Source organism: Triplophysa rosa, linkage group LG24 (assembly GCF_024868665.1).
Source record: "Triplophysa rosa linkage group LG24, Trosa_1v2, whole genome shotgun sequence".
In the NCBI taxonomy this organism is placed as follows: domain Eukaryota; kingdom Metazoa; phylum Chordata; class Actinopteri; order Cypriniformes; family Nemacheilidae; genus Triplophysa; species Triplophysa rosa.
In genome coordinates this window covers 7477641-7505237 of record NC_079913.1, presented here as the reverse complement: position 1 = coordinate 7505237, position 27597 = coordinate 7477641, and the positions used below count along the sequence as shown (strand labels likewise).

At 39.4% G+C, this 27597-nt stretch overlaps 2 protein-coding genes and 2 long non-coding RNA genes across 7 annotated transcripts; 1 reads left to right on the top strand and 3 right to left on the bottom strand.

Annotated features, from left to right (window-relative positions):
* The first annotated feature begins 1651 nt into the window (after positions 1 to 1651).
* Positions 1652 to 22377, top strand: mest (mesoderm specific transcript). Of its 4 annotated transcripts, XM_057324305.1 has the most exons (13): positions 1652 to 1757; positions 2173 to 2440; positions 2534 to 2717; positions 3009 to 3088; positions 4353 to 4430; positions 4521 to 4657; positions 4828 to 4886; positions 5043 to 5083; positions 5175 to 5245; positions 5419 to 5520; positions 6078 to 6154; positions 10706 to 10769; positions 12896 to 13283. In XM_057324305.1, the coding sequence occupies exons 2-13, from the start codon at positions 2348 to 2350 to the stop codon at positions 13011 to 13013; spliced, it is 1104 nt and encodes a 367-aa protein (XP_057180288.1). In that variant the 5' UTR covers positions 1652 to 1757; positions 2173 to 2347; the 3' UTR covers positions 13014 to 13283. The 4 variants fall into 4 exon arrangements, with proteins under 4 accessions (XP_057180288.1, XP_057180289.1, XP_057180290.1 ...); XM_057324307.1 differs by lacking the exons at positions 1652 to 1757; positions 12896 to 13283 and adding an exon at positions 22265 to 22377 and having other exon boundaries at positions 2218 to 2440; XM_057324306.1 differs by lacking the exons at positions 1652 to 1757; positions 10706 to 10769; positions 12896 to 13283 and adding an exon at positions 7373 to 10695 and having other exon boundaries at positions 2217 to 2440.
* LOC130547928 (uncharacterized) lies at positions 11650 to 12888 on the bottom strand. Its single transcript, XR_008961954.1, has 2 exons — positions 12022 to 12888; positions 11650 to 11862 (listed from the first exon to the last, which is right to left on the bottom strand). It is a non-coding gene; the product is annotated as an uncharacterized LOC130547928 (long non-coding RNA).
* Positions 14653 to 17734, bottom strand: LOC130547927 (uncharacterized). Its single transcript, XR_008961953.1, has 3 exons — positions 15937 to 17734; positions 15795 to 15854; positions 14653 to 15572 (listed from the first exon to the last, which is right to left on the bottom strand). It is a non-coding gene; the product is annotated as an uncharacterized LOC130547927 (long non-coding RNA).
* copg2 (COPI coat complex subunit gamma 2) lies at positions 19583 to 27597 on the bottom strand. Its single transcript, XM_057324304.1, has 23 exons — positions 27466 to 27597; positions 26649 to 26701; positions 26492 to 26572; positions 26309 to 26380; positions 26147 to 26226; positions 25848 to 25923; positions 25554 to 25646; positions 25248 to 25334; positions 25009 to 25166; positions 24779 to 24912; positions 24601 to 24668; positions 24321 to 24509; positions 24058 to 24153; positions 23671 to 23914; positions 23466 to 23541; positions 23243 to 23346; positions 22877 to 23002; positions 22658 to 22726; positions 22244 to 22555; positions 22053 to 22150; positions 21828 to 21966; positions 21576 to 21674; positions 19583 to 21409 (listed from the first exon to the last, which is right to left on the bottom strand). The coding sequence occupies exons 1-23, from the start codon at positions 27500 to 27502 to the stop codon at positions 21279 to 21281; spliced, it is 2622 nt and encodes an 873-aa protein (XP_057180287.1). The 5' UTR covers positions 27503 to 27597; the 3' UTR covers positions 19583 to 21278.

Genomic DNA, 27597 nt, shown 5'->3' with positions numbered 1-27597 from the left:
TGATATGGAACTGTAATTCGGTCGACAAATCTGGAACTACTTCATAGGTACTGAAAAATAATGCACACCCATCGAACGTTCGTCAGCCAATCAGAATGAAGCATTCAACAGCCCTGTGGTATAATAGACAATTAATCGTCAGCCAAATTTCATAATCGTGACAGCCCTGATATGTGCCCGGTTAACCGCGTTTACCACTGAATCCTGCTGAAACCGAGCTGGCTGCGATAATGCAAGGTATCGTTTATTTTATTGATGCGTAGCTTGTCCGTGAAGCACGGCTCTGGGATCAGTAGAAATGCTTCTCGATCTAAAAGCAGTGCGAGTTTGAGTCGCTTATAACATGCATTTGAAAAAGCAACACCCGTCAAACATGATCATTATAAATATACTTTATTATCATAAAAATACCTGAGGAGGCTTGAGGATCGGTGATAAAAACATGTCCTTAGGCATTTCCTACAACTACGTGTGTTATGGTCTTCTTCTGCAGTGCTTATTTGGAGTTTCTGCACCCTCTGGCTTTCGGATGCAGCAGCATTTTACCGTACTTAACTCACAAATTGTGCATCAATCACGTGATATATATTTTCGGTTAACCGAAATAATATGTCCCACATGTGTTACTGGATTGTACAATCCAGAATATTATCAATTTACAGTTTATTGATAGTCTGTGGTTTTACACTGCTGTAATGTTACATAAATGTACCCATTAAGCACAACCAGATGTTTTATTTTTAATGTATTAAAATGCCATTGCCATTTAAAAATAAAGTAAAATATTATTGTGAGAGATTAATATTTTACTTTAACAGAACTTTTTGTACTGAACTCAATATCTCGTGCACTAAAATTTATTAATGTAGATTTTGGTGGAAAATGTGTATGTAGAAATTAACAATAACTATTATTAATAAAATGTGTGACATTACTGTTCATTGCTACTGCATGCCACTATAATAACTAACGTTTCTGATTAAAATGTGACAGTATTTAACCTTACTTTAGATAAAAATAGACATTCTTGAACATCAACTTTAAACCCATTGCAAATTCAGTTCAATAGTACAAATAGTATAGCCCAATAGAACAATAACAGTAAGTCATTGCCTTTCTTTTATATTTACTTTAAAGGAAACACAAAAGTATAATAATATAATAATAATTTGAGCTGTAAATTATCACATTGCAGATTTACAGATATAAACACATAGACGTAAACAGGGTAGATGCGGTTTTTACTGGGAGAAAAGCACACGTTAAAAATGTTAAACGTTAACATTTTTAGCACTCCGCATATATTATAAACCAGTAAAATCTCCTGAGAAAACTAAACATTATTGCACTTTTTAACTAGAATAAGTGCAGTGTGCCTATTTGCCTACTAGCCAGTCCTGCCCTGCCTAATATGGCGGCATAGTTAACATACAATTCGGCGATCGTGGGAAAGAACCGACAAACGGGGGACATCCCATTACCGCGAGAGAGAGCCGAGAGCCGACTGCACCTTACGCTATTGACTCACACTCTCACGGTAACGTGATGTCATCCACCTGTAGGTTCTTGCGGCGCCGCATGAAGTCGAACAAGCCCGTCTCTACGTGTGAAAAAACATATGTTTAACGTGAGATGGATATTTCAAAAAGCTGTGCCACTAAATATGTCGGATTTAAATCTGCGCATTATTCTGCAAATACCAACAGGAAAGCATCGTTTAGTGAATTTATTGTTCGTGAAGCAACAATAAGAGTAAGGTAACTTATCTACGTCACCCTCGACAATCAAGTAGAAAAATTATATAAGATTTAGTCTTACCTCATCAGCTAGTTTATTTTGGGTCATTGAACAAACGAGGTTTATATTCCACTTCTTGCCAGGACCCGAACAAATTTGTATATCTGTTTAAAATCAGTTATGGTAAAGTACCGTATATGAACTGCAGCGTCCCTCCGTCACATGGTCACTTTTTTGGGGTTTCAGTTTTGTGAGGTTAACGGTGCCATACCGCCACCTACCGTATTCTAACGTTAAGTATTATGGTTTTATTAACATATTTGAGATTCTCGCCTCTACTAAAGTCCATTACTTTGTATATAGTTTTATATCATTCTTTATTATTTTCTCATATTGATTTTTCACATACCGATTTTCTTTGACTTGAAATTTCAGTGCGCCATCCACTCCACTAGGTGGCACAAGCGGGCTTCGCTACCATCCCGAGACCTTTGGATCCTTGGCAACATGACGCTTGATAACAATCGCCGCAAAACCCTTGGACAGTAACTTATTAATCTTATTTAAGTACAGATCCTGCATGTGATAGCTCATTGACAATTGACACTGAATGAGGCTCAGCAGCACATGTTCAACCTCACGAGCAAACACGACCGAGACACGCGATACAGCGCAGGAACCTAGCATGACGCGAGACTTTCCTGTAAGTAACTACTGTATGGATTTAATACCTTTGTTGTAGCATTTAAGTAATGCTGCTGTGTTGTCTGCACGTTTTTCCTCTCACTCTCTGCAGCAGAGTGAACCTGGATCGGCCCGTCGCGTGCGCAGGGAGTGGTGGCTTCACGTGGGTCTGTTGTGCATTCCTCTGCTCGCGGTGTATTTACACATTCCTCCTCCACAGCTCTCATCTGAACTAAACACTTGGCGGTCCTCCGGACACATCTTCAACATCAGAGGCCACGACATCTTCTATAAAGGTATTTTCTCTCTCTGCCTGGATTATATATCTTGCCAGCACTATTTAAGCAAAAAGATGAACAGCGTATAGAAATTATTTTATCATGTAATATATTTATTTAATAGCTTTCACTTTAATAGTGATATACACCGTAATCTAATTTAAAGGTTTTTTGTTGTTGTTTACGTTTTGGATTTTGATTGCCACATTGCCACAACTAAGGATGATTTAACAGTGATATAAAGTTTTCAACAGTTTTCTCTTTGTGGCCTTCAAATAATGGACTACTGGTATTCACATTTGTTAATAGAGTCGGTTGGTGTTGTGGGAAGCTCTGATGTTGTTCTGTTGCTTCATGGCTTTCCTACATCCAGCTATGATTGGTGTAAGGTGAGAACAACACAGAGCCAAACTAAACTACATTAACATTAAACCTAATCATTACATTAACTAAATATGATACATCCTGAGAGAAATTAACAGACAGTATCTGGATACTTGACATTCGGCTTTGCATTTGGTTTTTCATTGTTCATAATGTTCTCATGATTAGGGCTGCAGCTATCGATTATTTTAGTAATCGAGTATTCTACTGATTTTCCATCGATTAATCGGGTATTCGGATAATAAGTACGTTTTCTTTATTAAAGAGCAATACTAAATATACAAGAGAAAATAAGACGGGTCTCTTAAAATGCACAACTAATTTGTTTCCTTTTTAGAAAAATTTACATATTTATTGCTGAAATTGCATGAATTCATATCTGTGAAAACTAAACCCATTTACTACATTCCATTGCCATATTGCATTCAAAATGCAATATAGGCCTAATACAAATGTATAAATATGAAACATTAATAAAAATAGAAAGAATAATTTCAAAGGTAAACAACTAACTTCAGCTTATGCATGATGCATTTAGTTTATCTAAATTAGTTTTAGTTTCTTTTTTTAATATTAAATAGTAATATATTTGTCCACATAAAAATACCGAGTTAATCTGACTTTTATTTTGGCAGGTCGTCGGAAGACGCTTATTTTTTAGGGCGTTAGCTTCACTCAGTAAAATGTTCTGAAATAAACTCTCAGAAAGCAACTCTGGATATTAAGTTCATGTCCTCATTCAGCGCAGACGCAGACAAATTCATGAGCATCACGCGTGTAGCACGTTAAACTGTGCAGTTCATTCACTCAGATAGGCAGAACAGACAGATAAAAATGTGTAAATAACAGGATTCGGCTTCCACAAGTCCGCATGTAGTTTTATGGACTCTAGAGAGCCGGAAAACAAGTTTCATTCGCAAAATAGACTAAAACCAAGTAATAGCAGTTCACCATTTCAATAAGTGATCACTTATTTATCAGCATGATGTTATTTATCATAACATGCGTGTGAACAGACTAAAATGCGTGTGTCTCGCGGTGAATGCGTGAGACTTGAGAGCCCTGTAACATGTATAGAGTTTAGCGGGCTGTGTGTTAGTGTTAGTAATAAGGGTCCGTGGGGAAACGCAGTGCTCCGTGTGTACTGTAGTTAAATGGATTAAACGAGGCTTCGATGATTTTTTGTATTCGAATAACTCGAGTTACTCGAGGAATCGTTTCAGCCCTACTCATGATGTGTTTGTTCACCTTTTTCCTCTCGTTTTGTAGTTCTGGGATTCTCTGACTCAGCGCTTTAACAGAGTCATTGCCCTTGACTTCTTGGGCTTTGGTTTTTCAGACAAACCGGTGAGATGAAAGATGTGCAGCCAGTGCATGGCATTACATTACCAGCTCTTTTCTCCAAACATCTATCTTCATGGTTACAATTTTTCCCAGAGACCACACCGTTACTCCATCTTTGAGCAGGCGAGTTTGGTGGAGGCCCTGGTTGCTCAGTTGGGTCTTTCAGGGCAGAGGATCAACATCCTGTCACATGACTATGGAGACACTGTAGCTCTTGAGTTGCTGTACAGGTGATCATCTGTTTAACGTCTCTCGGAATCATTTAACCTCTCACAATTTGAAGACACTCAAGAATATATTATATGGAACCACTGAACTCTTAGTTAGGACAGATGATTACAGTTTAATTATCCTGTCAATATGATCTGGATGGTTCTCACGTACAGTTAAACACACACAGGAGTGACCGTAACAGGACCGGACATATCACCATTAACAGCCTCTGCCTTTCAAATGGAGGTACTATAATGTTTCCTCTTATTTTTTTCAATAGATTTTTTCAATAGAACTTTTTTTAAGATGATTGTTAACACAATTGTAGAGAGATTATAAGCTTTATTAAGAAATAAAAGATAAATATTACATAGGACCTATTTTTGTTTTTAATCTTCAAAGGAATATTCCCAGAAACCCATTATCCACGATTCATTCAGACGGTGAGTGTGGCACAGACTCTTTGTAAAGACATGTTTATTTTCATCCTTAAATATATGTGATGTGATATGTCCAATCATTTGTCATCTACAGGTGCTAAAAGATTCTGGCTTTATTTCACCCGTACTTACTCGCCTTATGAACTTCCAGTTTTTTTCTAGAGGGTAAGTAATCTATATTAATATGTTTATACATCTACTTGTTTTATTTTACGTAGCAAGTTTGATGAATCCTTGTTGAGTTACCATATAAAATTATCAATTGCAATGATTGTTTTAGAAGGTATAATTTAAATAAGTCAGAATTGTGTCTGTGTGCATACATCTCTAATTCACAGAATAGGGGATGTCTTTGGACCTTACACCCAACCAACAGAAGCAGATTTCTGGGACATGTGGACAGGCATTCGCTTTAATGATGGAAATCTGGTCATGGACAGGTGATGCTCATAACGTGTTCTCAGTTGTCTATGTTGGTGTGTTTGTAGACTTCGTAAACGAAAAGTAAAAATCTGCCATTATTTACACACCCTCTTGTCATTTCAAACATGTATGACTTTCTTTCTTCTGCAGAACACAAAAGAAGATATTTTGAAAAATGTTGGTAACCAAAAACTGTTGGTCCCCATTGACTTCTATTGAATGGACACAAAACCAGTGCAAGTCAACGGGGACCAAAGGTTTATGTTACTAACATTTTTCAAAATATCTTCTTTTGTGTTTTGCAGAAGAAAAAAGTCATACAGGTTTGAAATGACAAGAGGGCATGTAAATTATAACTTTTAATTATTTGAATGGTGAACTATCCCTTTAAGGGTTTGTCTGTAGCGGTCCGTGTTTTGCTTAGGACAATCCTTATGTAAATAGGCCAATACGATACTTAAACAATGTCCAGGAGACAATGTACAGGTGTTTTGTAGGAAAGTGCCTGGTTTTAAGTGCTATAATATTATATATTGCACTGGACCGACAAACATCTGCTGTGTGTCTTGCCCAGTATCCTGCAGTACATTAACCAGAGACTGAAACACAGAGACAGATGGGTGGGAGCTTTAACCTCAACTTCAACACCTTGTGAGTACATTCACCATTTAGTCAGCAGTACCCTGGTCTAACCAAACACGGTTCAAGACCATCTGATTGGGTTGCTTTACTTAAAATCTAGGCCACGGTTGTAGCGGCATTAAGGCTAAGTATGTTAATCCATTGGTAAATCACAGTGGAAGCTGCTTAGTGCATCTGCACCCCAGACAATGAGTGTGTTAGATAACATAAAAGACAACAGATTTTTATTTTCATTGTGTTTTTAATTGTTTTTAAGTGTTCTCATACACAACAAAAAAGGATGCTTATTTTAACACTGCTTAGTGTACAGTACATATGGTCCGTCTCTACCAATGTAGATTTTCTCTTCTGGGTGGTATTCCAGAAAGCAAGTTAAGTGAATTACCCGGATAAGTTAGCTCAGAGTAAGCTGTTAATGTAATAACATAATTCCAAAAACTGAGGTTTGTGTATAACAGTCATGGTATATTAGCCATAGCACTTACTCAAACAAAATGTGCTCTGGTTGTTTTCCATGGTGAGGTTATATCATTTCATATAAAAAATAAAAGAATAATGAGTTGGTCTTATTCAGTTGTGTGATGCTGTATCTGGTTTGATTGATTATGTATTGCCGCTGTTTTATCATGTACCTGCAAAACAATTTGTCTGCCATCTTAAAGTGATAGTGCACCCAAAAATGAAAATTCTGTCATAATTTATTCACCCTCTTGTCATTTCAAAGCTGTATGACTTTCTATCTTCTGCAGAACACACAATGGGATATTTTGAAGAAAGTTGGTAACCAAACAGCACCGGCACCCATTGACTTCTATTGTATGGGAACAAAACCAATGCAAGTGAATGGGTGCAAGCTACCAACTTTCTTTATATTATCTCCTTGTGTGTTCTGCGAAAGAAAGAAAGTCATATAGGTTTGAAATGACAAGAGGGTGAGTAAATAATGACAGAACTTTTATTTTGGGGTGAACTATCACGTTAAGCAATACATTGCATCTCATTTTTCCTCTCCACTATGTAATATTTCATTTATTCTAGTTTATAATCATTGTGGATGCAATGGGCAGGGTGCACAACATGATGCGCAACAAAATTGTGAGTTATTATTTTGCCAGATTCTCAAATAAGGGCGATAATTATACATACAGTAGTTAATAATATCCTGGGCAATTAAATAACTAATTGTATATTTACTTTGGAACATAAGCAGCCTATGTTCTCTGATAGCTCTTCACCATATACTGAAGAACAGAATGATACAGATGATGGTGAAATCTTCTCTAGGAACCCCCCATGGACCACAGAGATGACAGAGTGGTCAGAGATTTCTTGTCACTTAAATCCATGCACATAATGAAATGCATCATAAAGGTGTTGACTTTCGGGTTGGAGGACTTTCTGATCCTCAAACCGTATGTACTTCTTAAAATTAAGTTTTTATTGCCATTTTAAGATGGACCTTTCTCGGCCTGTTTAGGGGTAAATGTCAGTATGTCACACAAAAATGAAAGTGACATCAGAGAATGTTTGGAGTTCTTATGAAAGTAACGTATTAATTTTTTTAAATAAAAAATTCTTTAAAATAATGACAACTCTGCAAATGAACTATCTCTGTTACAATCATATTTTAACAATGAGAGTGCTCTGATGTCAAGGCTGTTTGTTTTACTATATTTAATGGCGCTGACTCCTCACAGGGGTTCTTTAAAAGGCACACCAGGTGTAAGCAGTTGGGGTTAATCAACCGAAAATTACAATCAGCTGAGAGTAACAAACTGACAGCTATGTGAGATAAATAAACCTTGCTTTCTGAAGTACCTTCCCTGCTGTTAACAAGTTGAATCACTGAAAAAAACAAAGAGCAGAAATAAATCATACAAGTAGACACCGCAACAATTATGACATTGCATTATGTACATTGACTTCATATAAAACAGAAAAAAGCCTCTCATAAGATGAGCTCCATAAACAAAGCGTTTAAATTTAATTTATTGCATTATTATCCCTTTTAAAATGGTAATTTCAGCTAAACTTGAAGTCACCATCATGTTGTTTGCTGTTTCCTTCAGTTAGACACCTGGCCCGTAGCTTCTAAATTTGAGTTGTTTTCCAGCTATTGCTGCAATGATACACATGAGTGCGATTTCAAGCGGTAAAAGTTCTTAAGCTGGCTATAACACCAGACTCAATTTATTAGTTGATTAGTGTGTTAACTGGGAAAATACATGCGGAGTGGGGGTTGAGGAGCTCAAGCAGGTGTTTTATATTAATAAACATTTTGGGAGGGGGCTGAGGACTGGAGTTGAAAAACACTGGAGAAGAGGATTTTCTGTTCCCAGTGCTTTGTATGGGATTGAATAATGAATACGATGTCACAGTGAAATGTTGTTCTGTACATTTTTAATTCAGATGGAAGGGGAGGAAGCTTATCAATGTTTAGTATTTTGTTTCAATGGTATTCAATAGCGGTTCAGTGATGTTACCATTGTGCTGAAGAGTAGAGCATTTGAATAGGTTGAGAACAGACTCCTATGTTATCGTCACAAATGAGGGTTTTGATGAGGATGGTGTGTTTTCTTCATAGTAAGACACTTTTCAAGAGTTGACTTGCAAAAGATTCTGATTAATCTGAGTATGCATATTCAGCTCGTAATGTGTTTGGGACGGAGAACTTCTCAAACATTACACTCATCAAAAGTCAACAATTAGTAACAAGAGCCCAACTGTTCAGACAAAATAATTTTGAGATTGTTAAGTTAATCAGTCCAAAAATACACCATGGGTATTTGTAGTATTTTAGATTGGGTTTTGCTCAGTCTTTTCTGTTATGCTCACTGTATAATGATATGGTGTTACTGATATACAGAATTGTCCAAATTATTTATTTTCTTTGTATGAGTGTATTGATCTTATACTGCAAGTGACAATTTACTAACGATTAAACCATAATAATTTGTGATGATTATTTAATGAATAAGCAATAACGACAATAAACCAAATGTTCAGATAAAATGAACTCTGAACATTACAAAACAAGCTACTAAATGGTCAAGGCAAGTGGTAACAGTTCATAGTAGATAGATAGATAGTTCAGCTGAATAGTTTATTCATGGTATAGTTGAGGCTGTTGGCACCCAGCATGCATAGCGGCATCTTTTGCAGTTGTGCTTATTAATTGTCACCATTGTTGGGATTTGCAGCCCAAATTCTCATGTCTATGCTTTTCTGTATAGTTATTTGTGGGTTCCTGTTTCTTTTATGTAAGGAAGCTTTTGTTTCATCATATTGGTTGTTGTTGCTTATCAATGCACCTTGTTTCAAGTTCGTTACTGTTAAGTTCTCTTTCCGTTTGTAAGTCAGCTGGAAACCTGGTCTATGCTAGGATTACTTTAGCATTTATTGTGCTCCTTTTGAAGACATCAGGAGAATTTACGATATTTTTTATGTTGATCAGCTTCCTCCAAACTTTACTTTCTTTAGCAGCAATGTTAATATTAGTTTAATTGCTCAGAACACTAAGTAACTAAACGTATGCCAAATTTTAGATGGGTTATAACTCCAGTCTAAGTACCCAGTCAGGAACCCATACCACCATGATGGTGACTGCAATTTTAGATTTTGGATCATATTGCTAGATTATTCATTCATTCAATTTTTGGTCAAGGTTTATTAGCAAAACATGAATCAACAAAATACAAACAATTATACAAATGTTTTCTCATAAAATGGTCAACATGATTAACCACTTTAATTTAAAGTTGTACATTCCAATCACTGCAGCTATATCTGTTTGCACACACACTTTTAGCAGAGGGTGAGTGTCATTGTGTCATTTAGCCATAGGGTGGTGCTCTTATGTTGATGGATAGCCTCCAAGCACAGATGCATATAACGTCATCTCAGAAGGCAAATCTTAATGTAACATTGATTGTTTAAATGTTGATTTAGAATTTGTTTCATGTAGCTTGAAAAAGTCAAGCAGTTCAGCACAATGGAAGTACAATTGTTTTACTTTGTTATCATTTGTGATGTGAACTCTTGATAGATTCATCGAGATTCATAGACAAACACTTAAAATAGAGTTCTTTGTAATAAATCAATTTCAGTAGCACATATAACAGTCGTTTTCGCCACCTGCTGGGATATTTGTGTAATATAAAGAAACTTCATTTGAACAAATCATTGGATGAATCTTCTTGGTGAATAGATTCAAAAGAGCCGAATCGGTAAGACGAATCAAACTTTCCACCACCCAATTAGGGGACACTGCAGTTCCGCAGTTCACCACATATTAAACAATAGAAACATGGGGCGCTGTTGAGCTCAGCTCCCTGTGACCCGTTTCTGCTTATTAACATCAGGTGTAATCAATAATGGTTAATCACTAAGTAATTAATTTAAACACATTAAGACCAGATACCCAGCAGTGTTTTACACTGTTCGGTCTGTGTAATTTTGTTTCCAAGCTTTCCTGCTTTTTAGTGGAGTCACGCCACATGCTTCCAGTATTGAGCAAATGTTAATAAAGAATTTCATAACTGTGTCTTTTTAACATTGTAGTGCACATGATTTATGGACCACTAGATCCAGTTAATCCACACCCCCAGTTTATCCAGCTTTACAGGTAAGTATTTAAAAAAAATGAATTCAATGATTTGAACCAGTATTTTCATGTATGCTAAACTAAAATTCAGCCCTTGAGATAGCAAAGGTTTTGTTCAAGTGTCTTATAAACTGTGAGATTTGCAGTTAGATTTTCCTTTACAAAGCTATACGTTTAAAACACTTAAAGCAACTATATTGATAACAGTATCGCTACTTGCACCAAAACAGCGCTTTCTTACATCTCTTAGCTAGGCCAGGTTTGTACTGTATGCCAAAAGACACAAGTACCAGAACTATCTTCATTATGCAGGGCTCGATGGCTCCGAGGTATAAGGATGGCACTGAACTTCATGTTTTCATGCTGTGTTCTCATGTTTCTTATGTGCTGTAGATGTTTAGATGTCTAATATCCAGAGCCCAGTGGCTCAGATGTAATAAGCACTTGCTCTGGGCTTGGTGGCTCAGGGTTCAAGTGCAGCTTTGCATGTTCTAAGCAGGTATATATATAAGATAAAGTTACAAGGAGAATTGTGGCAAGTGTGCAGTGTCCAGTGACTCAGTGGTAAGGACCACTACTCCTAGATCAAGAGGTCTGGGGTTTGAGGCCAGGTGTTGACCTGCATGTGGATGGTGACAAAGACTGGTGTAGGCTGAGGAGCAGCACCTGTTGGTTGGAGCTGGAGGAGCCTGATGCATCAGGAGGAGCCTGATATCCTGAGGGTGGAGTAGTGCCAGGATGGGAAGCCTGACAACAAGGAGGTGGAGTGGCACCAGTGAGAGGAGGTAAGTGATAAGTAGAAGCAGATGAGGCAGCCTGAAAAGTATATCCGGTGTTTTGTTGGTGGGAAAAATATTGGAGTCTGGTGCATAACCCCCTGTTTACACACTCCAACGTCTCCCCCCTTTCACGGTGTGGGTATCTGGTCACATCCTCCAGACTTCACATGTGGGTCTTCCTCCTCGTTCAGCTGCTGGACTGCTGGCTCCTTTCTTGGATAGCACTTGCACCTCCATCTCCAACCTTTCTTGGTCTGGTCACACCTTCTGACCATCTTGAGTTACACCCTCTGGTCTACATGTGCAGGTCAGCCACCTGGCTTTGAACCCTGGATCTCCTGACCCTGTGTCACTGCTCACATCCTATGAGCCACCAGGTCCCACACACTTGTCACATAGCTCCTGGCATGTTTATCTTTTTTCATGCCACTTTGCTTGTATAAGAAACGTGTAATGGTACACAAATTCTGGCAAGCTGCACTTGAACCCTTGACCTCCTTACTCCTTGTCACTGCTTACATCCTATGAGCCACTGGGTCCCGCACACTTGTGGCACGTCTCCTGGCGTGTTTATCTTTTTTAAAGCCACTTTGATTGTATAAGAAATGCAAAGTAGTACGCAACCTCCAAGCAAGCTGGACTTGAAACCTGGACTTCCTGATCCCTTGTCAGTGCTCACATCATAGTATATTTATTTTTTCATATTCTGGAGTACAGAAAAATATCAGAAAGCACTGAGCTTTCTGTTCTGAGTTTGAATCCTGGAACAACCCTTCCACCACCAGTGCTCATACCACTAAGCCACTGGGTCCTACAAGTTGAAGACAAGTCACATGGTATACATATCTATTTTTATATCTGGTCTGCATAAGCAATATTACAAAGCACTTTAAGTCTAGCAGGCCAAACCTGAACCACTTAATGAGGTGTTAGTGTTCATACATCTTAGTTTCATCATGATATTGTTAGAGCTCCCAGCACACATCTTGACATATGCAGGCAGGCAAGCAAGCAGGGTTTGACCCTTTAACCATCTGCTATGGTTTCAGAGCGCATACCTCTGAGCCACTGAATCTACTTTAAGGTGGAATGGGTTTTATGGACGTTCTTAGTTTATTATTATGAAAGAACATAAGTACACGCGTTGTTTGTTCTTTGTTTTTATGCTAAAAGAACTCTATTAAAAATGGTTAACGCCCTTTTACTACTACATGGAGAAAGACATTTAAAAGAAACTTAAAATTCATTTGTATCGGGTTTATTATTTGTGCAAATTGAACTATTTTTGTACTGTAGATAAATTTAAAAAGGTACCACAAAATGGCCATTGTATTTGTATGTACTTATCCTTATGTTTGTTTTTAACAGCAAGCTTGTCCAAAGATCCACAATATCGGTTCTAGATGAGCATATCAGTCATTATCCACAGCTGGAGGATCCCACTGGCTTCATAAATGCCTATCTCAGCTTTATCAACTCATTCTGAACAACTGCCTTATGAGGACCAGTGAGAGTGGTCTGATGATATCAGAAGTTTGAAATATTGTCTGATATAGGATGCTCAGGATGAAAACATCCTCCACATATGTCAGATGTCAGTCATGTGTTTAAATGCATGAAACCGAAATATTCAAGTATTGTATCAAATGACCATAAGAAACACTAAAACAGTGTATTCAAAAATCAGTATTCCTTATTGCAAAATTGCCATTAACTAAATTTTACTTTGAAGCTCAAATGTTAGGTCAATTAAAAGGGTCTTTTTATGAAATGTGTCTTGTTTTGTATAGAAAAAAATCCTGCTTAGCATTAGCACTGCACTAATAAACAAGAAGGCGCTGGTGCCCAGCATGCATTGCGGCAATGATCTGTTCAGTTGGGTTTTGACACCAATTGTCACTATTGTTGCGATTTGTATGCCGGGTGGCCATATGCTTTTCCAGCTAGCTGTTGGTGTTGGTGTAAAGGAGCTGTTGTTCAATCAGCTTGGTTTTTTGTTGCTTTTCAAAATATTTTGTTTAAGATTTGTTATCTTGCGTTGGTGAATCAACTGAGAATCTTGACCGTACTGAGTTACTGTATTTCACATTGCATTTATTATGCACCATTTGAAGATGCTAGGGCAATCTGTAACAACTTTTTTGTTTTTCAATTTGATCAAATTCCAGCGTTCACTGTATCTGGCAGCAACTTTTCCTGGTATTATTTTGATTGCTGAAGACTTAAAAAAATTAATCAGTCTCAATACCCTATCACAGGAAACACCTATCACCATAATGGTGACTTCAAATGCAGCTTCTGCATCATAATGCCGGATTTTGATTAACTGCTTTAAAATGTACTCCAATCACTGCAGCTACATCTACTTGCATGCAGAAACACTAGGCAGAGGGTGAGTGTCACTGCGTCATTTAGCCTGAGGGTGGCGTCATAGTGTTGATATATAGCCTTCAATTACACAAGCATATAATGTCATCTCAGAATGCAAACCTTAATGTAGCATTGACCATTTAAATGTTTATTTAGAATCTATTTAATCTGGCTTGATAAAGTCAAGCAGTTCAGCACAAGGGAGTTCTGCTTTGTTATCATGTATGTTGAGGTAAACGCTAGAATTATAGACAAACACTTTTAAGTTGTAAAAAGTTTTTAATTGTGTAATTCATTGACAAAGTAAACACTCATTTTATTTGTGTAATATAAAGAAACGGCCGCTGAAGAAATCAGTGGATGAATCTATTTTTTTTAAACAATGGACTCGGAACAACCGAATCACTAAGACGAATCAAAATTTCCAACATTACTGTCAATTAGGACACACTGCAGTTCCCTAATTCACCACAGATCCACAAAGGAAAAGTGTGAGGCGCTGTTGAATTCGGCCTACTCTTCCCCGTGACTCTGCTGATTGACAGCAGGTGTTATCACTAATGATCAATCACTATAATTTACTGCAGCAAATTGAGATCCCACATACCATGGTTCACACTGCTTGTTTAACTGTGTAGTTTTAGAAGAAAATTACATCATACATGGCACAGATTTTCCAATAAAATGTCCTTTATTTCAAAAGTTAAAAGCAACTTTAATATTAATCATAACACTCAGAGACAACTCTGAGCCACTGGTGACAAAACTCATCAGAAACATCAGAGTCCTGGATCTAGTGGTTTAGAGTTCAAACCCAACTTGCTGAGCTTTGAGGGCTGTAATTCATTCTGTGTGTCCAGATCTGTATGAAAAATAAATTTACCAGGCCTATACTATGTCAGCTCCAGTGGCTCAGAGGGTAATGGCACTGTATCTGAACTGAACAGGCCAGGGTTTGAACCCAGCACAATGAATTATGAGCGCTATCTAACATATCTTATGCGGACCAGGCTTGTATGCAAAAAGAGAGGAGGTATAATGCTTGGTTACGAGGTTCTGGTTGCTAAGGTATGCATGCTTCTGCATTTTCCCTACGTATCTAAAATGTATAACAAAAGATGAACACGCCAGTAAAACTGTCACAAGTGTGCAGGGCTCAGTGGTAAGAGCACTGACAGTGGACCAGGTAGTTCAGGGTTCAAGACCAGGTAAGACTCTGCATGCATTTGCATTTTTCCTACGTATCTAAAACATAAAACGAAAGATGAACACGCCAGGAGAAATATCACAAGTGTACAGGCCCAAGTGGCTCAGGGGGTATGAGCACTGATGCTGGACCTGGTGGTTCAGGGTTCAAGACCAGGTTAGACTTTGCTTGCTTGTGCATTTTTCCTTCGTATCTAAAACAAACAAAAGATGAATACGCCAGGAGAATTGTCATAAAATGTGCAGGACCAAGTGGCTCAGGAGGTATGAGCACTGACACTGAATCGAGAGGTTCAGTGTTCAAGGCCAGGTGGCTGACCAGCACATGTTGACCGTAACACGCAGGGTGGTGACCCAAGCGTCCATAAATGGGTACCCACAGAAGGGGGGAAACACCGGAGCGTGTCTCTCCCCGAGATTCCAGAGCGTGTGAACAGGGGGGTTATGTGCCAGATCCCAATATTTTGCCCTGAAAAATAAAATTTTGGCCCTTTAATTTTTTTTTTAAACAAACCAACCCCCTGCAGTCTTCATGCGGCGCCGCTCAGACTGATCGGCGCATAGCATCACAGTATCACGAGAGTTATTTAAAAGCGTATGCAGTCGACTCTCTCGTGGTAATGTCATGTCATCCGCCTATCAGTTTTTGCGGCACCGCATGAAGTCGAACACAGCAATTGATTCCACTTACCTCCTCTCACTGGTGTTGCTCCACCTCCCTGGTCTCAGGCTCCTCCTCCTCCTCTTGGTGCTGCAACACATAAAACATGTCAGAACATTCAAACCAGCCGGCTGGAACAAAGGAACAAGAGGTTCAGTGCCACTGCTCATACCTCTTTATCCACTGAGGCCTGCACACCAATGTCAGTTCTCTCGGGAAATGTACTCTTTTTCTTCATACATCTGCAACACATAAGAAAAGTTGGAACATTCAAACACGCCAGGCTACATACAGGGCCCACAGTTACAAACAACCCCACCACCCCACAGCTTGAAACACTGACCTCATCTTGTCAGGCAGGCTCCTGCTCCAACCTCTTACTGGTGATGCTCCACCTTCTTGGTGGCAGGCAGGCTCCTCCTACTTCTACTCATCAGCTGGGGCTTAAACCAAGGCTTCTTGGTTTAATTATTGGGGACTTTAACAGAGCAAACCTCTCCCGTGAGCTGCCAAAATACAGGCAGCATATCACATGCCCCACCAGAGACAGCAACATTCTGGATCACTGTTACACCACAATACGGGATGCATACCACTCTGTTCCCAGAGCAGCTCTGGGTCTCTCTGATCATTGCCTGGTTCATCTTCTTCCGACCTACAGACAGAAGCTTAAATCTGCCAAGCCTGTAGCAAGAACAGCAAAGAGATGGAGCAGCGAAACAGAGCGGGCCTTACAAGCCTGTTTCGACTGCACGGATTGGAGTGTCTTTGAAGCTGCAGCCACTGATCTGGATGAGTTAACTGACACAGTGACATCCTACATCAGCTTCTGTGAGGACATGTGTATTCCCACCAGGACTCGCTTAACATACAACAATGACAAACCATGGTTTACAATGAAACTGAGACAGCTTCGTCAGGCCAAAGAAGATGCTTACAGAAGTGGGGACAAAGTCTTGTATAATCAGGCCAAAAACACACTGACAAAGGAGATAAGAGCAGCTAAGAGAAGCTACTCTGAAAAGCTGAAGAACCAGTTTTCAACCAACGACCCTGCATCGGTGTGGAAAGGCCTGAAAGACATTACCAACTACAAGCCATCATCCCCTCAGTCTATGGGTAATCAACGACTGGCTGACGACCTGAACGACTTCTATTGTCGTTTTGAAATGCAGAGTCTCACCCTTCACACCCGCCCTGACCCTATCTCTGCTATACCATTAACACCTCCTCTTGACATTCAACCTGCACTTAAGATCTGCGAAGAGGATGTTTGCCAGCTTTTCCGCAAACAAAAGATCAGAAAAGCACCAGGCCCAGACAATGTCTCACCCTCCTGCCTGAAAGTCTGTGCGGAGCAGCTGTCGCCCATCTTCACTAATATTTTTAACAGATCTTTGGAGCAGTGTGAAGTCCCTTCATGCTTCAAACGCTCCACCATCATCCCTGTACAGAAGAAACCCAAAATATCTGGACTTAATGACTACAGGCCTGTTGCTTTAACATCTGTGGTCATGAAGTCATTTGAGAGACTTGTACTGGCCCACCTGAAGGACATCACCAGACCACTTCTTGATCCCCTCCAGTTTGCTTACCGAGCAAACAGGTCTGTGGACGATGCAGTAAACATGGGACTGCATTACATCCTACAACACCTAGACAGACCAGGGACTTACGTCAGGATCCTGTTTGTAGACTTCAGCTCGGCCTTCAACACCATAATCCCAGACCTCCTCCTGCCCAAGCTTACCCAGCTCTCTGTGCCAACCTCTACCTGTCAGTGGATTATTAACTTCCTGTCGAACAGGCAGCAGCTAGTGAGGTTGGGAAAATTTAAATCCAGCACATGTACCATCAGCACCGGAGCTCCTCAAGGATGTGTTCTTTCTCCACTGCTATATTCACTCTACACAAACGAATGCACCTCTACAGACCCTTCTGTCAAACTCCTGAAGTTTGCAGATGACACCACAGTCATTGGCCTTATTCAAGATGGTGATGAATCTGCCTACAGAAAGGAGGTTGCTCAGCTGGCTGCCTGGTGTAGTCAAAACAACCTAGAGCTGAATGCATTCAAGACAGTGGAGATGATAGTGGATTTCAGAAGGAACCCTCCATCACTTCCTCCCCTCACCATCCTGGACAGCACTGTGGATACTGTGGAGTCATTCAGGTTCCTGGGCTCCACCATCTCTCAGGACCTGAAGTGGGAGTCCCACATAGACTCCATTGTAAAGAAGGCCCAGCAGAGGTTATACTTCCTCCGTCAATTGAGGAAGTTCAACCTACCACAGGAGCTACTGACCCAGTTCTACTCAGTGGTCATCGAATCTGTTCTGTGCACTTCAATTACTGTTTGGTATGGCTCGGCCACCAAATCAGACCTACGAAGACTACAACGGACAGTTCGTAGTGCTGAGAAAATTATTGGTGCTCCTCTGCCCACACTTCAGGACCTGTACGATTCCAGAGTGAAAAACAGGGCAAGAAAAATCATCATTGACTCCACACACCCAGCACACAAACTCTTTGATCTGCTGCCCTCTGGCCGGCGCTTTAGAGCACTAAACACCAGGACTTCCAGACACAGAAGCAGCTTCTTCCCCCAGGCAATCTCCCTCCTAAACAGATAACTGCTCCTTAAGAGCAATATTCCACTTCCACTACTCCTATAGTGTGCACTACTGTGCCTTATTATATCTACATCTTATGTATACATGTATATAACACTACCTCTACTTACTAAATTATCCATTTGCACAAGTGTACATACAATCTGTTAATATGTTTATTCTACTATATACTACCCGGTACAATGTCTCTTATATGTTATTATCCACCATTTTCTGTAAAATAGTCTTTATTTTTATATATGCACAATTTAGAATCTTTTAGACTGTAAATCGTATTATATTGTATTGTCATTGTGTTAAATGTCTGTACTAGAAGCTTCCAACACCAAAGAAAATTCCTTGTGTGTGCAAGCACACTTGGCAATAAAGCTCTTCTGATTCTGATTCTGATTCTTCTGATTCTCTGGTCTCTGCCACCACTCACGTGCAGGTCAACACCTGGACACAAACCCCAGACCCCTTGGTCAGTGCATATTTGAGACAGTTCTCCTGGTAATTTGATATTTTTCTTCATACCCCCCTGCAACACAAGAAATGTTAGAATGTTCAGACAAGCCGGGCTTGAACTAACTATTTTAAAATCTGTGTAATGTTACCTAAAATCTACCGACTGCATGTTTTTTGTCGACCAAAGATAGTATGCTTTTGTCTCTTATTTTTTTAATACTTAATTGTATAATGCAGATAAAAATGTATTTGCACTCATTAATAATTATATTAACAATAAGTAAACTAAAGCAAGAATACAAGTATCAAGGAAAGGGAATACATTAACAACATGTTTGCAGCATTTTTTAATCCAGGTTAATGTGAATTTAAAGACCATTGATATCTTTTAACCTGTTAACTGTCACAAACTGTATTGAGAATATACATAAAAAATATCACATTCCAAACTTAAAAGATTGTAATTCATGAATGCTTTGGAATACAGTCCTAAAGTTGCCTTTTTAAAAAGACACTTGGCAGATTATTGTTGACCAAAAAAAATTACTTAAAAATAATTTATACCGTTATTTTAAATCAATTACTATTTCTACATAATCTATATTGTAATAAACTGGACAGATGTGTATTTCAGAGCCTTAGACCTTTATAGTGAATATATACACTATAGTTGTAAAGTGATATATAGTTCGTCATGATTAGATTAGAATTTAATTGCGAAATTTTCAAGTTTATTTAAGTGAACAGTGATGGTTTACAGGGTTAATTCATATTCATTTATAAGACGTTATAAGTTAATGATGTGACTGTACTGTTCAATATTACTAATTTATTACCAACGTTTCTCATTAAAATGTTCTAAAAAGTAAACTGGCAGTACAGCAAGTGTGTGCAGAGGCGACGGTAAAACAAATGGAATTCAACGGCGCAGCCATATTGGGGAGGGCAAGACTGCCCTAAGTAAAAGGGGAGATGCAGCTTTTACTGAGAGAAAAGCACAATAACGTTTTTAGTACTCCACATATATCATAAACCAGTAAAATCGTATGAGACAAGTAAACAATATTACGCTTTTAACCGGAAGAACCGCAGCTCATATGTTTAGCGGCCATTCTTGCACCGTCCAATATGGCGGCGTAGTTGACATACAATTCAGCGACCAATGTGGGCGTTTGTATCTATAACACGTGTGACAAAACAACATACTATGCTTAGTTTAAACTGGGGAAAGCTGTGCAACAAAATATGTCGGATCTATTTATATCAGACCATTAGTCTGCAAATAACAACGGGAAAGCATCGTTTAATTGTGAACCAACAATAAAAGTAAGGTACTAGCTACATCAGCCTAGACAATTAAGTTGACAAATATAGCCTATATGTAAGATTTCGTCTTACCTCATCAGCTGGTTTATTTGGGCCATTGAACAAAAGAGGTTTATATTCCACTGCTTACCAGGACCATAACAAAATCACATATTTGTTAAAATATAACTATAATGGTAAAGTATATGAACTGCTGCGTCCCTACGTCACTTGGTCGCTTTAGCTTTTAGATTTCAGTTTTGTGAGGTTAAAGGTGCCATACCGCCACCTACCGTACCCTACTGTGAAGAATATATTTGAGAATCTCGCCTCTACTAAATTACATTACTTTGTATATTGCTTTATAAATATATATATTGTATATTGCTTTGGACAGACAGCTCATTGACCGACTCAGACGCTCTCTCACTCTCTCTCACTCTCTCTCTCTCTGTCTGTTTGTCCATGTCTTTTTCTCCTCTGTCTGTTTGTCCATGTCTTTTTCTCCTCTGTCTGTGTAGACACGGACATGCTATCATTCATGTCATGTGTATTATTCAAGTATTGTATCAAATGACCATGAGAAACATCACAAAGAGAGTTCATTTAGAATCAATATTAATGATTAAATTGTCAATAACTCACGTTTACTTTGAAACTCAAATGTTGTTGTTTAATGAAATATGTGTGTTTATGAATTGTGTCTTGTTTTGTTTGGAACAAAAAACCCAACACGTCATCCTGCTTTGCACCGTTTTATTGATAAACAAGCTGTTGTAATGCATTGTAATATTCGTTTCCCACAACTGACGGCACAAGGCCAAACAAACTTGAATGCAAGAGAAACAAAATCATGCTAAGATATCTTTCCACAATTTAAAGTGGCACAATATTTAAAAAATCTCTCTGATGCAGAACCAACAACAGGTCAAGTTTATAAACAAGGTGTTTCAGGAGTGCCATTATTTTCATTTTGTTTTCACAAACTGTCTTGAGCCACAGAGAGATGGTAGTGAGAAAGTTTTAATGTTAAATCACATATACCCCATGTATCAGGGGAGCGGAGCTAATAAAGAGACATATAAAAGTACATTGACTTAGACTGATTGGCATGTGACCGGTCGCTCATTTAGCCGACAGATGCCAGAATGACATCGACCACGTTCTCATCAGTGCTCCTAACCGTCACCTGCATAGTGACCCCGTCGGCCAGGGCCAGTCGCGACCTCACCAGCACGTCGTGACCTCCCCTGAAAACACCTTTAGAAAGACATACGACCATTAACATCACCCACATATCATTCCATCAAAGAATGTGCGGAGAAAGTTAAGAAATCAAGATTCAGTTAGTGATCCAAATATGTATTGCATTTATATTACAAGACAACTTCGAATTTCCATTGAAAAACTGATAAACTGTATGTACCAGCTAGGAACAGAACATGAGAGTTCTTGCTTTCAGGAACTTTGTCGGACCGTTCGCAGGGCTGCATGCCTAAGAAGCTGATGATGTTGTTTACTGCCTCTGTTAAGATATAAACATTCAATGCTTCAATACACAAATAACAGCAACTCCAAATTGAAAAACTTATCCGTCTGTCGTATCAATACAAACATCTGATATTCTTCTTTTGATAGATCCTTTAAAAGGATACAGACATTAAATACATCAACTCACCTTCTAGAGTTCTGACCGTAGCCAGAGCAAATGTTTCTTCCTTCTCAAACTCGTCTCCGACCTCCTCCCACGCTGCGCCGAAGTTTGGCTTTAATACCTTCTGTATGTGGTCAGCTACTGTCACCTCTAAATCTTCCAGCTGAAAAGAAAATCAAAAGATTGAGTCAATAAATCAGTGTTCATCTATTTGTTTTTATCTAATGGCGCTTTCAGAAACTCACATACCACATATTCGTCGTCATAACCGTCATCGTCAGGCTCTCCTGTGTTTGGATCACAGTCCCTGACCAGATATTTCATCGTACAGCTGAACGTGCAAGAGACTAAGAACAAAAAAAAACATTTTACATTCTTTATAGGGATGTACCAAGCTAAATGTACTTGTGGTAAAATACACCATTATTCCAGTGTCTGACCTGCTGTGGGGTCGTCCTCAGGTAACCGCACCAGGCAATAACAAGAGCCGGGCTGACTGTAGAGGAGGCTGGCCGCCGGTACGTAATGCAGCACCTCGTAGGCTTCCGAAGGCTCCATCTGAACCAAAACCCGCTGAAGCAGCTGGTCGTTGAGCGTGTTTGTGCAGTCGAACTGGAAGATCATGTGATTTGCAAAAGTGTGTTTGATGCAACGCACCACGTACTCCGTCTCTGCTTCTGTTAGCTGAACCGGCTCGGACGATTTGAACAGGGGTCCCAGGCCTTGGAATTCTGGAATGGCTGCAAGTTGCTCTGAAGGGGCAAAAAACAATTTATGGTGGATCAAACACATGGTACACTGAGCCTGAAATCTGCCCCCAACACACATGATTTTGCTAGGTCTAATCTTCTTACCTTGATAAATAACTTGGCGTGAAGGTGAAAGCTTTTCAGGTAACTTGCTTGTTGCAACAGGTGCGATTTCTGGCATTCCAGAAAATGACACGGAAAGATAAATATCCAATTACAGGACAAATACTGACGGCATGTAAACAAACATTTTCATAAGAACATACAAATGCTCAGTTTTTGATTTAATAAGGCTAACTTGCTGGTTTTCACACAGATCTATACCTGTTTTCTGCTCAGTGATGGGTGCGGTTGCCAAGGGAACCGTCTTCATGTCAAACCCTTTCTCGGACGGTTCTAGCGTGTATTGGTGGAGAGATTTCTCCAGTCCAGGAACAGATACAGACAGACCTGAGAACAAACAGATTGAATAATCCTTTTGTGAAACAATATGTATTAAACAATAAAATTACTGTTATTCTTCCTTTAATATGTTTTGCGGCTTCATTTGAATGCAACACTCTTTTTGGGTATGCAAAAAAAGTTACAGTACGTTTATGTCTCCTTTTAAATGACCATAAAACCACACAACAAAATCAGGTCACTCATGTCAACTAAATCAGAAATACACACAGAGCAACTTTTGCTTACCATTTAAGATGTAACCTGCATTCAGGGCCTTCTGCTTCTGCAGGAGAACATTCACGTAGAACGTGGCTCTGTCTCTAACCTCATCGTCACTGTCCATCATACACCTACCAGATACAAAGACATGCTGTATTCTTGAACCTGTCAATTAATGAGCTCCTAACTGGTTTATAGTGTAATGAGATCTGCTTTTTAACGCATCATTTTTTTGTCAGTAAAGGCCTACCTCTGCATCAGGACCAACACGCTGGGCAACAGGTCGTCATTCTGAGCCCCAAACTTGGCCAAAGCGCTGATGGCAGCTTTGAGGAAAATGTAAGAAGAGAGTCAGAGCAGAAGTACGCTTTTTAACACAGCTAAGCTCAGGTTAGTCTGTATAAAAACTGAATAAAATCTAATGTGGGCAAACATACTGTACTACAAAAACTCACCTGCTCGCACAGCCTCGCTCTCCAGCACCACTCGGTTGAAGATGAAGCGGATGTATTTGGAGGGGGTGGGGGTGCGTGGACCCTCCTTCCCCAGCAGGTGGAGAATCTTAGTGGCCAGGACGGTGTGCTCACAGTCCTCGATAAACTCACACAGGTGGGCCAAGCCCGTCTCCTTAGTCTCTAGGTTGTCTTCTATGATGCTGATGATACAGTCCACGATGGCTCGCTTGTACTCAAAACCACCCTATAGAAAGAAAAAACTCTTTAAACAGTTTGATCTACTTCAAGGATAAAATGAACATTTCGTACAAAACTGTGGGGTCGTGCGAATTGGCATAGTAAATTCAGAGATTTCCACAGAGGAACAAATCCTAAAAATGAACTTGCATCATCTCTCAGCATGTTGGACAAGAAGTTCATCATCACACCATGCTTTCTCGGATACTTTTGGCACAGGGCGCTTATCGCCTGGACCACAACCACCTGGAAGACAGAGAGATAAGAATTGATGTATTTCTGTTCATGTGCTTCCTCTTACTTTATGTGCAACTTAACACTCTTAAATTTCTTTGACTAGACAAAATCAGAAAACCCATAAAACAAAAAGCACAGGTGTTCGTTGAGATTCACTGCAAGAGAGATTCAGTCACCTTAAATTCATCAGAGATCTCAGAGACGAAGGAGGAGATCTGCTTCATGAGGCGGTCCACGCTGCTCTCGCTGCCAGTCTTCAGCAGGGTGGTGATGGCCAGGGTGGCGATGCTGCGGTTGGAGTCGGTAATCAGGTTCTCCAGGTCCAGATTGCACGCGGTCACAGCCGATGGGTGCTTCATCGCCACCTTTTCATTAAATGGACATAAAAACATGATCTCTTATAATAGGTGGCGATACTAATTAGTAAATTAAATCTGACGGAAAGAGAAATCTGACCTTGTTAAGGGTCCGCACTGCTGCGTATCGCAGGGCTGCCTTGGGAGAGCTGCAGAACAGCTGGAGAACTACAAAAAGACGAAGATGAATTTGAAAATATATAGGACTTTTTTTGTAGTCTGACAAAAACAATGTTAGAAAGAGCTAACGTTAAAGAAAGAGAGGACATGAGACTAACCAGAGACAGCGGGTGCCAGCTCACGGGCGGTACAGTTGGGCATGTGGACAATGGCGGAGGCAGCTTCATAAACCACCATCTCATGTTTGTTTCTCAAGCAGCTCTCGATAAAGTCAAACAGTGGGCTGTCATGCCTGTTAAAGCAACGTACTATTAACACTCTTTGTATTTGTTTTTTATTTTCAATTTAGCCTAGTGTAAGCCTGAGAAGGTCAACACATGAGACATACCCTCCTTCAGTTTCCTCCAGCAGTTTACTGGCGATACGGATCATCATGCAGTAAGCGAATGGAGACTTGAGGCCAGACTTGGTAAATTTATTGAGCATTTTGGTCACAGCCAGACGGTCATTCTTCCTCAGATGGTACAGAAGACCCAGAGCATGGTACTATAGAGAGAAAGATCTCGCTGTATTATAGGCACACAGACAGACAGAATACAAGACAGCAGGTGCAAACATATTACCAACCTGAACCATGATGTTATCGCTTGAAGCTGCCTCCTGAGCTTCATTAACCCAGCGCTTCACCACATCAAAGCTCATCTTCACCATATGCTGAAGGAGAAAAGCAAAAAACTATTTTATTACGAGTAAACCATTACCCATCAAAATGCTTTAAACACTTCTAAATACATACACAATTTTTTTGTGCAGATAGAGACTCTTTTTAAGTTTAAGGCAAGACTGCCAGCTGTTTAGTGGGGACTTGAGTACCACGCATTAACAGGTGGTTAAAAAACAACCTTCAAACAATCATAAAGTATACGATCTTACCAGTGAAGACACCAGAGCGGAGCTGGATACACTGGGCACTTTATCCACTATGGCTTGTTTCATGTATCTTTCAATAGCCTGCAGCATGGTGGTCTGGTGGAAAACATGGAAGAGAGGTCACAATTACCACACTAGCATACTAGGACCATTGCTGGCAAAGCCCCAACATTTCCTAGTGTGTCTGATGACTTTTGGAAGGTTCATCTCTCTAACTTAGGGCATGTACATTTAGGCTCACTCATTGTGAATTAAGTCTCTTTTACACAGAGGAGTTGGCTCACAGTTAACACTCACATCAGTAATCCTGCACAGAGCTCTGATGGCTGGACCTCTGTACACATCCTCCTTACCGGTCATGTCCTTAGTCAGGCTGAGAAACACAACAACATTAGTCAGCATCTTTAACAGAGGCCATATTTGCATTTCCATTCCGCTTTTACACAAATAAACTTTGCTTTACAAACAAGTCACATTGTTGTTTGGACAAAAAAAGATTGTGTTATTTCAATTGATGAAAAATAAACCTATTAATTAACCAAAAACAAGCCTACTCTGGTATGAAAAAACCTACAGAGACACTGCAAACCATTTACCTGCTGGTAACAATGATCACATCCTCTGAGATGTTTGCCATCTCCTTTATGGTCAGGTAACACATCCTTCTTAGCGTTTGCTAAACGTGGAATAACGTGAAATTATCATACAAAAACAAATGACATAAAAACATTAAATGAGCTGTATTTAAAGTTTCTTACGTCATTGGACTGGAACAGTCTTGTCATGGCAAAAAAGGCTTCAGTGGCCTCTGTTGTTCCAAAGTGCTCACCCTGTAAAAAGAAACAAGTTAGTGGTGCATTAACAACAGTGCACATTGAGAAAAAAATGCCACAACTATACAGTAAACATATAACTGGAATTTTCATATACATGCAGCTGACCTGGTTGAGCAGGTAGATGATCTTTGTCAGGATGTGCAGACATTTTCTTGGATTGATAGGCGTCTCGTTGAAGATCCGAGCCTTGAATACAAAATACTCAAGAGTCATGTACAGCACTAATGAGAAATGTGTATTATATTTTAGGAATCAAACTCACCTCCTGCAGTACAGCACTTTTCTCCAGATGTTGAAAGGGGTTCGAGCCACTTCCTAAACATAAAGAACATCAGAACAGAGCTGTCAATTATTTAAAAGGCGTGTGCCTTTATTCAGATTTAATGCAAGGTCATTCATTAACTTCCAAAAACATGCAGTTAAATCTTACATTAACACGTCTAAAACACGGGGACCAAGTTATAACAGAGGCTATGCATATCTATACAAAGTCGAGTAGGCTACATCAATGCATTAACCAAATATACAATTCTTACAAAAAACAAACAAATAGCAAATTCTTGGACCTTCTTAACAGTCGTTTCTTTTCACATGTGTGTCTTACGGACTATGTTGTTATGCCAGGACATACGGCGTTACGTGGCATTTCACTGCTGTCAGTTTATTAACGTAAATTTGATAAAATCAGAAAATAACGCAACATATAAAATGCAAAATTCGTGGAGAGAAAGGACTAAGGAAAGGTTGGATCTTCTTAACTGACATGTCTGCAAAATTAAGACGAGCATGTAAATACAGGCAGCTACTTCATAAACTCATGAATACTGAAATAACCCCCCCCCCCCATATTTGGTTACTGTATAACCATACAACTGGTGCCGATTAATGTCTCCTTTAAAAAACAAGTACAAAAATAAGACATGCAAATTAAACCTTTACGTTAAGTGTTAGAAGATGTTGCGCTATGGCCTGCATGCGCTCTTCCGTAGCAAAACAGCCAGCCACTATACGTTGCCATTAAGTCATTTATTATGGATTCTGTTTATAACACAGCAAAATGGATTTAATGATGATCTTACCGGACTCCTCGTCCTTTTTGTCGAACTTCTTGATCATTTTGCGGAATGTTTGAGAGCACTGAACGAGATGATCATACAGTCATTCACACTCTTTTCCTCCACGTCAACCGGTGTGACGTATGCCGTGAGCTG

What these genes read in the sequence shown, in the direction of transcription:
- mest (XM_057324305.1), top strand. Translation starts at nt 2,348, where the DNA reads ATGAGGCTCAGCAGCACATGTTCAACCTCACGAGCAAACACGACCGAG. An exon ending in GCTCTTGAGTTGCTGTACAG is followed by an intron (nt 4,658 to 4,827) that starts GTGATCATCTGT and finishes AAACACACACAG; the next exon opens with GAGTGACCGTAACAGGACCG. An exon ending in CAGTTTATCCAGCTTTACAG is followed by an intron (nt 10,770 to 12,895) that starts GTAAGTATTTAA and finishes TGTTTTTAACAG; the next exon opens with CAAGCTTGTCCAAAGATCCA.
- copg2 (XM_057324304.1), bottom strand. Translation starts at nt 27,502, where the DNA reads ATGATCAAGAAGTTCGACAAAAAGGACGAGGAGTCCG. An exon ending in TGCAGGTTACATCTTAAATG is followed by an intron (nt 23,003 to 23,242) that starts GTAAGCAAAAGT and finishes GTTTGTTCTCAG; the next exon opens with GTCTGTCTGTATCTGTTCCT. An exon ending in GTTATGACGACGAATATGTG is followed by an intron (nt 21,967 to 22,052) that starts GTATGTGAGTTT and finishes TTTTCTTTTCAG; the next exon opens with CTGGAAGATTTAGAGGTGAC.